This window comes from Schistocerca gregaria, chromosome 8 (assembly GCF_023897955.1).
Source record: "Schistocerca gregaria isolate iqSchGreg1 chromosome 8, iqSchGreg1.2, whole genome shotgun sequence".
Taxonomy (NCBI): Eukaryota; Metazoa; Arthropoda; class Insecta; order Orthoptera; family Acrididae; genus Schistocerca; species Schistocerca gregaria.
The window spans coordinates 265,710,555-265,724,225 of record NC_064927.1 but is presented as its reverse complement, the minus strand read 5'-3'; the positions used below and the strand labels follow the sequence as shown (position 1 = coordinate 265,724,225).

The window sequence follows — 13,671 nt, the reverse complement described above, 5'->3', positions numbered from 1 at the left end:
AATTTATTTATTTTGTTGTGGTAGTATATCATAGAAATTATATTTTCAGGGCAACATGAAACTGGAGATAAGTAACACAGTGGTTCAAGTCTACAATTCCCTTTGGACATGAATGAATTAGTCTGTGAAATCAGAGCTCCCTGTCTCTCTTTGCTGGCAATAATATGCAGAGTGATTTCAGTCATGAGTCATGGCCAATCACTTTCTATCATGGCATGCAAACAGAAGAAATGAAGAAAACTAATCACTCCACCGAAACGAGCAAGACTCTTAAGTTATGCCTCAGCAAGGGACACAAATAGTGTTGAGGTATGCATTACTGGTCTACTCAATGGCAACAAAATTAAATGATTGTTTCAAATGGGAAGTCAGTTTCATTGTGTAACCAGGAAATTTAGTCAGTTCTACTAACAATACTCTGGAACAGATAACTGTATTTTAAGGGAGGAACTATCAGTTTAGTTACTGCAGCGGAACTGAAATTTTCTGTAATTTGCGCGGATTTAAGTTTAAGAGTTTAGTACTCATATAGGGCCTACTGACATTTCCAAAATCCAAATGTAAGTTTGAAAGTGGATGTAAACAGTGAATTACACAGTAGCTTTGGGTGATTAGTATATGGTACTCTTCCATTATACAGTGGCTACTATGCAGTAAAGTTAAGTAAACTATCTTGGTGAAGTTCGCAAGGTGAAACATTGCTAAAACCTTCCAAGAGGTAGTGTTAATATATATTTTCAGTCAGTGAGTTGCATAGGAGAAATATTGGTGGAAACACAGCATACCAGCATTCAGGTTCTTTAAGATTAGTTGGAGACAAAAGTTTTAAAAATTTTCATTTACACAAAGGGGCGCATAAGGCAATCATTTCTCTCTCAGCTATTCATAAACAATTTTCTAGCCTTTGCACTTATACCATATCCATCAAGGTGTTAAGATTCCTGCTTATGACCTAATATGTATGCATGTGTGCAACAGTGACTGCTGTTGTTATTTCTTTAGATTATATAATTCAACCTGAATATCTATTTATTAGTTTTAACTGCACTTTCATAATATTTAAACATTCACGAGCAAACAATCAAACTGAAGATTTTGAATTATTATCATACGGCATTCAGCATAAGCCATTGAGACTGGTGATACGCACAATTTTTCAGAAAAAGGAATTATTCTATTGTCATAAAGTACTCCCTGTTGTAAGACTTCTGAGAAAATTCATATAAAATAAAGACACCTCCAGCAGCCCTGGACTGCTAAAATTGCATTAATAAATGTAAGGCACTATGAGCACTTAGGTCTGTTTTTAGCAGGATAAGAAAGATTTATCTTAACAAAACAAGGCAAAACTATTTTCATTACAAATACTCAGAAAAATATTTGGCAATTATGCATTATAACTGTTTTACTAGTAAAGATGACTTCAATAATAAGACAATGTGTGGGTGTATATTATTTCTGAAGTTTATTTTATCAGATAAATTTCTGTCAATCAGTAATCTAGTAAGTAAAAAAAGCTAAATTTATAGGTTGTTGTGCTTTCTGTTCCCCAGAAACAGTAGGAATGCATTTTTAGTTATATGGTGTTTGCTTGGCTTGTGGGTGTTGCAATGAACACCTCTCTTGATATTTTGTCAAGGGCTGAAATATTTCACCTCATTGTTTTAGATAGCAGTGTGTGTGTGTGTGTGTGTGTGTGTGTGTGTGTGTGTGTGTGTGTGTGAGAGTGAGAGAGAGAGAGAGAGAGAGAGAGAGAGAATTTCACTAATGTAAAATGTGCTAACTTGACTTTCACAAAGTTTTTTAAGGTACAGATGAAAATTTTTGAATATTCTCATAGCTTACTCGTAGGTTTTAATATTAATTACAGTCCAGTAATCATGCAAAAAACAAATTTTGTAAGGACAACACCAAAAGAATGTAACTTTCCTCCCTTCCTACCATGAGCATATATGAGCAAATAACTGCAACAGACATCAGAAAAGAATGTTTACATGAAGAACAAACAGAACAGAAAACGATGAAACAAGGGAACATGGGCAGATCACGATTTCATATCAACAAATTACACAGTTATGGAGAGAAAACCAACACAAGAACTAGAATGTTTCTTGTACTGTAAACCATCTTGGGGAGGGGTGTAGGGAGATAACGCTCAACACAAAAGGCTGCATCCTCTTACTGTGTGGCAATGTTTTGAAAATGATGAATACCTAAAATAGGCAAGAAATCCACTATTTTACATAGACTAAGCTCCATCTGAACAGGACTTGAAGGCCCACTGGTACTGAGCGGTCACCGTGTTGACCACTCTCCCCACTGCTGTCAGTTTTCACTGCTTCCCAATCAGGTGACTTCTCAATTGGCCTAACAACAGCTGGGTGCACTCCGCTTGCCAACAGCTCTCAGCAGACTGGATGGTGACCCACCCAAGCGCTTAGCCACGCCCGACAGCACCTAACTTCTGTGATCTGACAGGACCTGTGCTACCACTGGGGCAAGGTCCTTGCTTAAAATCCTAGTTACCAATGACACCCAAGCTATTTTTAGGAGACTTTGGTTTAGAAACAATGAAGATATATTAGGTAACTCCAGCTTACATAAAGAACTATGGGAAAAACAGATGCATTAATCAGCCCTGGAATCTCTGTGAAGAAAGACAAAGAGCAGGAATAAGTATAACTATCACATAAATAAAACAACACAATAAGCCATTAAATTGATAAAGTATTCATCTGGAAAATGATTGCAATACAGTTAACAAGATGTTTCTATCATCTGGAGTAAAAAAATGTATTAAAAATAGAAACCCGACATTCTGCAAGTCTGAAAATGGCAGTGTCATTTCCAAAGTAAGTCAAGTGTTTCAAACAAAAGAGAAAAAACGAACATCTCCTACCAATTCACCTGTTTAAATCTTAACCAAAGAGTCTTGTGTAATCGAGAACAAACACGGAAAATGTTCATCTCAGCTCTGTTTCAGTCACTATGACATAATAGATTATAGTGGCAACCTAGCTGAAATTAAGGTAGATGAATATCAATAGCACACACCTTTATGAAGAAAAAGAAGAAATCTGTATATTGCTGTTCACCTCTTTTCACTCAGTTTTATCTGTTACCTTATCAACAGTACTGATTTATTCCTCCAGAAATTGTTACAGATGACAGGACACAATGCTCTATGGTAGCAGTAAGACCAGAAAGTAATGGTCTAATCCTAACAGAATAAAAGCATACCTTGCAATAGCCAATATCTGTTGCACGTCTTGTGCAGCTCATACCAAGAATGAAACCCTAAACTTTCAAACATTGCCTCTCAGAAAGTGACCAGTAGCTGTTACTAAAAAAAGCTTAAAGTATTTTTCACTCCGTTAATCATAATTTTCCATCAAATTTCACACTTTATGTAATGTAGTAGTGTCTCATTTACTTGTAATTAAATTGTAACGAAGGACATTAGAGAAGTTTTTTTAGAATGAGTTATGGTACAGATGAGGAAATAGTTACTATGTATGAGAAAACAGTTTCTGAGAAATCTCCCTTGATTGTGTAACTGCAGGGGAGGAAGTCACATGAATTCAATAAGGAAAATTCCAATGACATTTAAAAGAAAGACCAAAATTGTACACACAGCACTAAGAAGTGCACTAGCATTGGGCTGAAGACATTTACAAATGCCATCATAAATGTCACCAATAACTATAAGACAAGCATCTGTCTTGGGAAACAATTTCAGCATAATGGCACTCTTCACCACAATTAATAGCTTATATAACGTCTTTCTAGCAAGTTCCTTCTTTTGAGAATTATTGTAGTAAATAAGATGGCATGAGGGATGAGGCAGCCAGTGGTGTGTGTGTGTGTGTGTGTGTCAAAATGGGAGTGTACACACATGCGACTATTCAAATCTCGGCAATTGGAGAGAGCGATTTCTTCCCTCCACTATCTGGTTCAGGTTATTACAAATGTATGCAAACTTGCATAATTCCGACATCTTCACCTAAATGTATTCCATCAATATACTTTTTGATACCTTGCCACAGAAATACCGAATACAAATATTTTATTTCATTCATAATACATGCTTGATTTCACTTTTCTTTCAAAGAAAATCAAATAACTGCTTTTAAGAAGATAGCTTCTAGGAGAACAGTTCCTTCAAACAGCTGGAACAGTTATTACCAAAACTAAACAATTTGTTTCACCTATACTCCTATATTTTTGATTTTCATAATTATTTTGCTGAGCATCGCAAATACTGTTCAAAATCATAGACTCTTGCCATCCAATTTATAGTTCACAAGAAAACTGTAATAGAAAGACCTATCATGATTCGAACATATGAAAGTCTACCAAATCTGTTTTTATGCAGTAATATTTATGAGGTAGGTATTTAATTTTGAACATTGATTAAATACTTTGTCAAAAACAAATTGAAATATGGTTTATCTCAACATATCAAACTAAAACAGCACAAAGTACTGACATACTGCAATGCAACACAATTCAGATGCATATCAGAAACTTTTTAACTCTAATCATTATTTTAAACTATCATTATCAGGATCTAAGACAACATGTGAACATTAGCTGCCATAAATAAGTGTCAAGCAGCTATTCCACTCAATTTAAAACCATTGTAACTAACTTCTAGTATAAATGCATCTCCAATTTTAAAGAAGGCATAATTATAAGACCACAAGACAAAGTGGAAAAGTTCTGAACACTACTCATCTTCTCTCCTGCCACCCTCTCCCTCCCTCCCTCCCTCCCTCCCTCCAACTCCTAGTATTTCCATATGGAGAAAACAAACACCTTACACTGCTTTGATAATTAACAAACAAAGATAGACAAATGCCTAGCTTACATTCATACACACATGGGATTCATAACCACTTACATTTCACTGAACTAATGACCTATACTACAATTGTCAACTTTTTATAGGTGTCTGTTCCAGAAGTATACAGTTAATCCAGCCTGATTGTAAAACACTAATAATACAGACACCAGTTTTCAAGAACTGCTGTGTCACACACAGCATACTTAAAATGTTTATATTACAAAAAATACTCTCACGAATGATTTTACAACTGTGAAACCCCACAAAGCAACTGCTTTGAATGCCATGTCATGTACTACTTTCCACAGTGAGTGAACAAAAGTATTTCATCAGCACACTCCTGAGACTCATTAAGAGTAGTCCAAAGTTGATTACAGGCAATTCTACTTCAAAAGCAACATAGAGTTCAATTACAAAAACATTAAGTTTTCAAACTGACATGTAAATGTGGGTAATATTGGAAATAAACAGGACCAATTTTAAATAAGGTTCCAACATTATACAATAAACCAAACCAGTATCTCTGTACCAACTGTTACACCAAACTGCAGTGGATGCCCTGCTTTGTTTGCTTGATTTCTATATCATCATGATCTGGGTCATCATTTCTGCCTTGAAGGCATTCTAATTCAACAGGTTTCCTTTAGAATGGTGGTCTGTTTAGTCAATCCTTTTCTTCCTTAGTTTTATTATGACAAAAAAGAAAAAAAATAGAAATGATCATTTATTGCTTATTGTTTTCCTACCATATATTTTCTTTTCCCATATCCACTACTCTTTTTGCAATCAGTAGTGGAGGCGAATTACTATATCGTTGTCACCAGACACTGTCAACACAGGATGGAACAGCATTGGCGCAACTCACTCTATTTCTAACATATACAGTTTAAGTGACCATCATATTAAACATAAATTAATGGAATTCTGCTGTAAGTGCTGCCATGTGTGTGTCATATATGACTTTCAGATTCATTGTTTCTACACAGTAATACATCATGGTTAATGAAAATTTTTCAGCCTGGAATTCATCTGGATTTCCTGCTCACAATAAGAAGGAAATCTGGGCCCCCAAGTTCCAGTGTAGAACAAATTTTCAGCAGTCATGTCAGATTTAAGCATTTCTGAGTATACTTCACTGACATCACTTCACTTCAGTGAATTAAAAGCAGTTCATTTCTGTACAAGGAGAGAATGGAAATTGGATACAGGAGAAGGTAAAATCATAAGTGAGGCAACTGAAAAATTCATGACAGACATTCCATCCACAACTAGAAGACATTTTACCCCTCCCCTTATCATATTTCAAGCTAATTGCACAAAATTTTAGTTACTAGTGCCTCTCTGTCTACACTGCCAACCATAGGTTTAATTTATAAACTTTTGTTAGAAGTTCTGCTTTGTTTTTTTACTACTCTCCATTAAATTATGACTGGTTTTGTTACCTGATAACACAAAAAATTGGTAATTGAGGGCACATTTTAAAATATAGTAGGCATAAAAATAAATGCAAAAGTTTCTTTTCCAGTCACTTAACTCTCACAGCGAAGCTTAAAGAAATTGTAATACAAGTAGTAGAAAGGCCCTTCATATCTTTCCCTTCATGCAATGAGTTCTCAGTCAGACCAATTTTCAAGTATAAATACTACAGAGTCATGACATGGCAATTTTTTTTCCTTGTTACAAAACTTAAAAGTCCACTGGATCATAGTGCATTAACATCAGTTTCACTAAGAGGGGAGTCACAAGTGATCAGTTGCTGATGTTGCTTGCCTGTGTGGCAAACCCCAAGGAATGCCCAATCTTGCCAGTGCATCACTCAGCTGTAGTGCATTGAGGTCAGAAATCCTATTATTGGCAAATAAGGGTGATAATCCTTGGGGAGGAAGCCGCATTCAGCCTGTTGCTACACCCAATGGATCCTGTGACAATAATTTTACAATCACCACTCTGGTAACAGTGTTTAAAGCTGCAACAGATTCATCAAACTTTTCTACTCTTAAACTACTCAGAATATTTTATAAAATATACTCTCTAAGTTGGAAGTGAGCATTTAAATTTCTTATGATGTTTAGAATTTAAAAAACAAAATCTCTTAATAAGAACAAATGAGACAAAGATGCACATTAGGATAAAAAATTAATACTGTAATACAATATACAAACACACAGAGGTTTTTTTCAGTTTTGGTTGCAAAAATATCCTCTTTAGATAAAAATAAACATATGAACAGAGAAATAAAAAAGTTAAATGTTACAAGAAGATGGTAAGGATAGGTAAGCAAATTAAAATCCACACTGTTACTATGCGGACACTTCTTGTCTTATCATTCCTCTGTATACTTTGTTTCTTTACACTGAATTTTGAGAAACTCATTGTTCCCTTCTCTCACTTAACTTTCTTTCTATTCATTTTTTCTTTAATTGCTTAGCTAAACTCAGAGGGGCTACTGCCTGACAGAACACAACTTTGGCAAACAACAGTTGTTTTGACATGTTTTCGCTAGGATCAAACATCATGTTAACTCCAGAGCAAGAAACAGAATCAAACAGCGAGCCAGCGCTGCCCTGGTAAGGGAGAGGGTGCACTACATACACCACCAACTAGACGTGACTTCCAGGGAGCTGCTGAATCTCCATCTTCTTATTGCAGCTTCCGTATCTAATCAAGACTGGGACCAAGTTTGATCACCTCAACACCAAGGCACAGCAGAATGGTGACACCCTCACTGTCATCAACCTGAGTGGCAGACAATTCGACGATACCACCTTAAAAGTTCTGGGAAAGGGACTAAACTTTGCTGTAACCCCCAGACATGTGCCGCTGACAGCCTTCATCAGTGCAGTTGAACAAGTCGCCATCACACTTCCATCTGGTGCAGCCGAGGAGATTAGACGGGAGACCTGCAGGGCACTCACAAGAACCAAGTTGCCCAAACCCAACATCTCAGGTGATGAAAGACAGGCACTTAGGCTACTCCGCGAAGATAACAGCATTGTGGTACTGCCAGCAGACAAAGGAAACTCCACAGTTATCCTGCAGAAGGAAGACTATGACAGGAAGATACAACAACTCCTGGAGGACTCTGCATACAGACAAGTGGGAGGCGACCCCACTGGGAGGGTGGATAGGAAAACCAGAGCGCTTCTGAAGGAGACAGACCTTCCGGAAAAGATCAAGAAAACACTGTACGCTAAGGCTCCAGTGTCTCCCAGATTCTATGGACTGCCTAAAGTTCATAAGGATGATGTACCACCGAGACCAATTGTCAGCAACATTGGGGCGGCCACTTACCCAGCAGCTGTGCACCTGAATAAGCTGCTCTCACCATATGTCAGGAAGTGCATACACCATATCTGCAACTCAGAAGACTTCCTACAATGCCTTAAGCAGTAGCACATCACTGAGACGAACATTATGGTTAGCTTCGATGTGGTTTCCCTTTTCACCAGGGTTCCACTGAATGAGTCACTCGAACTTATTGGAGAGAGGTTCGATGGGGCAACTCTGGAGACATATACTGACCTGAACAGACTTCTTGTATGATGGGCAATTTTATGAGCAAACAGAGGGCGTGGCCATGGGCAGCCCCCTATCTCCGGTGGTAGCTATCCTCTTCATGGAAAGATTCGAGGAAGAGGCACTTGCAACAGCCACATACAAACCAAAATCCTTCTTCAGATATGTGGATGACACCTTTGTCATATGGCCCCATGGGAGAGAGAAACTCGATGGGTTCTTGGAACATCTAAACTCACGCCATCCCAACATCAAGTTCATCATGGAATTAGAGAAGGCTGGACTATTGCCATTCCTGGACGTATTAGTCAAGAGGAGGACAGATGGAACCCTTGGACACAGTGTGTATCGAAAACCTACTCACACTGACTTATACCTACAGGCAAACAGCTGCCACCAATCAGCCCAGAAGAATGGGGTCCTCAAAACTCTGGTCCACCGGGCACGGATCCTGTCGGATGCTGACAGCCTAGCATCAGAATTGGAACATCTACAACAGGTCTTCAGAAGAAATGGATATTCCAACAGAGACTTTCTAAAGGCCCTCCATCCTGCCAGGACCCAGAAGAAGAACAGGATGAGGCCAAGAAGGTAGCTTATCTGCCATTTGCTGGACCAATCTCTGCTAAAAGCAGCAGGATCCTTAGGAAACACAACATCAAAAGTGTGTTCTGCTCTCCTAATAAAATTGGTACACTACAGGGCAGTGTAAAGGACGATTTGGGGCTACAGAAGCCAGGCATTTACAGCATACCATGCCAGTGTGGTATGTCATACATTGGCCAGACCACTAGACGGGTTGACATAAGATGCAAAGAACATAAGAGGCATATTAGACTCAGACAGGTCACCAAATCTGCTATAGCAGAACACTGTCTGGAACTTGATCATGCGATGGACTACAACAAAACCAAGATTCTGGCGCAGACCCCAAGATTTTGGGACAGCATCATAAAAGAATCGATGGAGATCAAAGTCACTGAAAATCTCATCAACCTGGACACTGGTTATCAACTCAGCTCTGCCTGGAATCCAGCACTGGAGACAACACCAGACCTCTCCCATTGCAGCTGAGGTACAAGCAGATGGGTCCCAGATGGAGCTGCGAGTGCAACAGACAGGAGATGACATTCCACCAGATAAGATTCCAGAACATAGTCCAGAGCAACACGGAATTGGAACAGAGAACCAGGGAGATGTCACGATGGCGTGAGATGATCAAAGCGGGCGAGAGGCCGGGCGGGCGCGGACGACACAGGGAGCGGCCTAACGGGCGCGGACCGATGAGGGAGCGGCCTAACGGGCGCGGACCGATGAGGGAGCGGCCTAACGGGCGCGGACCGATGAGGGAGCGGCCTAACGGGCGCGGACCGATGAGGGAGCGGCCTAACGGGCGCGGACCGATGAGGGAGCGGCCTAACGGGCGCGGACCGATGAGGGAGCGGCCTAACGGGCGCGGACCGATGAGGGAGCGGCCTAACGGGCGCGGACCGATGAGGGAGCGGCCTAACGGGCGCGGACCGCCCAGGGAGGAGTCCAGCGGGCGCGGACCGCAGAGGGAGCGGCCTACACCAGACAGACATAAATACTGCACCAGATCCTCGGTTAGATCAGTCTCAGGTAGCACCTGACGAAGATAGTGAAGTACACTACCGAAATATTGTGACAGAACGACGCAAAAACCTGGCAGATACCCGATTTTGAACATGTCAACATATCCCAGGAAAGTTTCAAGATTTACAACAGTTGTTTTATTCTAAACTAAGACAATATTAGATGACATTATTGAAGGGGCATGTGCTTGGTACCCATCTCTCGGCACATTAATGGTAGCCAAACAAAAGATCTCTTGCGGTCATGATTTTCTGTTCAACTTCAGGATGCTCTGAAAGGTGGTAGCCTTGTAGGCAGGTTGAGGATAAAGGAGGTGGTGTATGCTATGATAGCCTGAAGTGGGAAAACAAAATTCTGCAACTCTGAAAATGGTTACACTTCTATACTTTTCCTATGAGAATAACTGCCGTCTCTGTTGACAGAGAAAACATGTTTTCACTAAGGAATGACTAGTGGGACAATTTCTTTTGTACAACTCTTCACTCAAAACAAAAATTAAGCATCATATGAAACAATTAGGGTTATGAGGCTGGCTGATCAGGGCACATCTTGAATCCATACACTGAAATGGTTGGTAATAGTAATATCAGTCTATCAATACAAAATATGTTGAAAACAATATACTAAAATTTGAGAAAAGCACTAACACAAGTACAGAATGAAGAATGATCTACACTACTTTGTTGTGTCTAATTTTAGCCCAGGAAGGGTAAAATATGTTTTATTGGTTACATGCTGTCCACAGCTGCCATACTGTAGTATATTTATTCCACAGATAGTTTTGGCCACTTGCAAGCAATACGTATAATGTAAATGTATAGTACACCTGTCATATCAGCATGGTGTCCATTCCAGACCACTGTGGTACACATACAGTGTTTTAAACTTGCATGTTAACTTTTGACATCAGACATGAATAACATAAAACACAAGCACTGACATAGACACAGCTTGGTGCATTTGGGTATCTGGCTGTGAATTAGTGTGTGTACTTACTAGAAACAGTATGGTAGCTCAAAAGATAGTTGCATGTTTCTGTGTGCCACACAGGTACAGGCGAATAGTTGCATTTCCTCACTACTGTTATTGTTTACATTTTGGAATTACTATCATTGCAAACAAACTGCTCAAGAATTTTGAACTGGGCAATACAGCTTGCGTACATTGTTCAGTCAGTCAACATGCCTCACAGTATCATTTCAGGTTCACGTTCCCACTGTCACCAAATTAATAGAGATTATTAACAGATGCAGCTAGATGTTAGCATCATCATTCAAACATTCATTATCATAAGACACAAGATATTGAATATATGACTTATACTGGTCATTTACTGTCAACACCAACTGATGGCCCTTGGAACAGCTTGTTGGAACATGCATTGTATCATCACAGGAACCCTCATGATGCATTGAATTGAGGGAAGACACTGTGCACTGTTGGTGAAACTGTTTTATGTGAACGGCAGCAATTACCGTGTTGCACCAACAGAGTACCATTGACTGAAAGGTCTGAGGAGAGGTCCGATGTCATGAAACGTTTTAAAGAAGATGACAATGAAATTCAAATTAAGGGTGAACTTGTTGTGACGCCTGGAACAGGACAGTAGTCCACGCCTGGAACAGGACAGTAGTCTATCCCGGTAGAAGTTGTTGACAAGGTTGCTGTCGCTGGAACTGACAGAGCAGCACATGCTCCCGATACTGCTAGTGCTCGTGCAGTGTCACAAGAATTGTCCATTTCATGGTCATCAATAGAAATGTTTTGCTACCTAAGTTTCGTGGAACCCATACAAGATCCAGACATTGCAGCAACTGAAGCCTCATGATACATGGCAATGTTCTGAATTTGCTCTTTGGTTTCTGGCAAGTATTGAAGTAGATGACATGTGGATCAGCAATATTCTATGGAGGGATGAGGCACATTTTACACTACAGGAGCAGTGAATACTCGCAACTGCAAAATTTGGGGTACTGTTGTGATGAAGAGTGCTGCCCTCACAATATGTGACCCTGTGGTGTGGATTCACAAGCATCTTTGTTCTCTGTCTGTTCTTCTTTGAAGAGAATAGATCGATAGGGCCTGTCAGGTATGCTGTGACATCTCCATGTTTTCGAGACATCCTTGTACAGCATCTGATCTCTGCTTTGGAGCTCATGTCACTCGCCCAGAAGGATTTGGTTAATTCAACTTTCCATCAATGTATTATCTTCAGATCTTTTCCAAATATATGGCAGGCAAGATAACCTGATCTGAATCCATGGGACTTTTAGGTCTGGGGATATCTGAAAGAAAGTATATACCTGCGACACGTTCAGTCTTACCTGATCTAAAGGCCAGTTTACAGCAACACATTGCTCAGATTCCACTGGAACTGCTGCGAGCAACTGCTGATCACATCATCTTATGGATGCAGCATCTTGACATCTCCAGTCCTCATATTCAACAAATTGTTAAACGGTGGTTAAATAACATCATATTGATGTCCTTCTCTGATGTCCTTGTTTCTAGCATTCACAGAACCAGATTTGCATCTGGTGGCCAAAATGAAACAATCTGCCCCCCCCCCCCCCCCCCTCCCCGCATAATCACTTCTGCAACAATGCGTTATAATACCTACCCAGTTTTGCTACTTACCATAATTACAACCCACAATGGACATCTGTAAGAAATGGCAGTTTAATTATAAGCACCCGACATTTAATGTTTAACAGGAGCAGATTTTGATTTCAAAGATGTTCACTTTTGAACAGACTGCTTTTATTTTGGTTAACAATAACCTTTTTTTTTTTTTTTTTTTGTTTCACAAGGTTTATTCTTTCAGTCCCTCTACATTTGTGGGCATGCAGATGACACAAAACTTCTTTTTACAGCAGTTTATTTTGAACTGTGGTATTTACATGTCTGAATAGTGCACTGGACTTGCCAGGCATTACATGGTTATTATGTTAACACACACTGAAATTCTCTCTCTCTCTCTCTCTCTCTCTCTCTCTCTCTCTCTCTCTCTCTCTCTCTCTGTGTGTGTGTGTGTGTGTGTGTGTGTGTGTGTGTGTGTGTGTGTGTGTGTGTGTGTACCACACTGGTGTGGGATGAAAAATGTGTTGACAAGGCACATGAGGTGTGCTTACTTTATTTTACTTTATACATACAGCTTGAAAACAGTTAACACACGAAATGAGTCGCGAAGTCTGAAAACAATGCTGTTCAACACAGTGGAACAATGATTATATGTTCCTCATGGTTATAAAATGCTTTTATGTTCCTCATGTTATAAAATGCTTTGGTAGCATACCCACAGAAATAAAATTTCTTACAAGTATTCGAAATGTTGTTATAGAAAGGAGGTTACTGTTTCCCTTTTAATAACTCCAATAAAACATTAAGTTATTTAAAAGAAGTAAGCAGGGAAATGCATATCAGGGAAGAGTTAGCATATAGTCACAACAGCTTCCACAGATTATGGGAAGAAAAAGAATATGGAAACATAAAGCAAATGGCCTGCTAGTTATATCTCTGAACCAAACTGAAACATGGAAACCAGCAACACTACAAGTTAAGAGGCATCTGTAAAGATGGCAGACAGCAGGTTCAGACGCATATTCAGAACCTGAATAGTGACTGATATTTCCTACTATGCACTATGTGATAAAACTAAGATTTCACCCCAGCTCTGATTGGTACTTGCTGTGGCC

The 13,671-nt window shown here is 39.5% G+C and overlaps 1 protein-coding gene and 1 long non-coding RNA gene across 7 annotated transcripts in view; one reads left to right on the top strand and one right to left on the bottom strand.

Moving 5' to 3' along the window:
• Window positions 1–4,762, top strand: part of LOC126284378 (uncharacterized) — a 248,437-nt gene extending 243,675 nt beyond the window's left edge. The window contains exon 5 of the long non-coding RNA XR_007551474.1: window positions 50–4,762. This is a non-coding gene — a long non-coding RNA (uncharacterized LOC126284378). The remainder of the gene's footprint in view (window positions 1–49) is intronic.
• The window catches only part of LOC126284374 (protein bric-a-brac 2-like), a 204,018-nt gene that overhangs the window by 41,828 nt on the left and 148,519 nt on the right, over window positions 1–13,671 (bottom strand). Inside the window, exon 7 of one of the 6 annotated variants that reach the window (XM_049983258.1) lies at window positions 4,769–6,765. The exons of the other annotated variants lie outside the window; for them this stretch is intronic. Within the exon in view, the coding sequence (XP_049839215.1) occupies window positions 6,739–6,765 (27 nt within the window). The 3' untranslated portion in view covers window positions 4,769–6,738. Of the gene's footprint in view, window positions 1–4,768; window positions 6,766–13,671 lie in introns of those variants that run through there. 6 annotated transcript variants of the gene reach the window in all.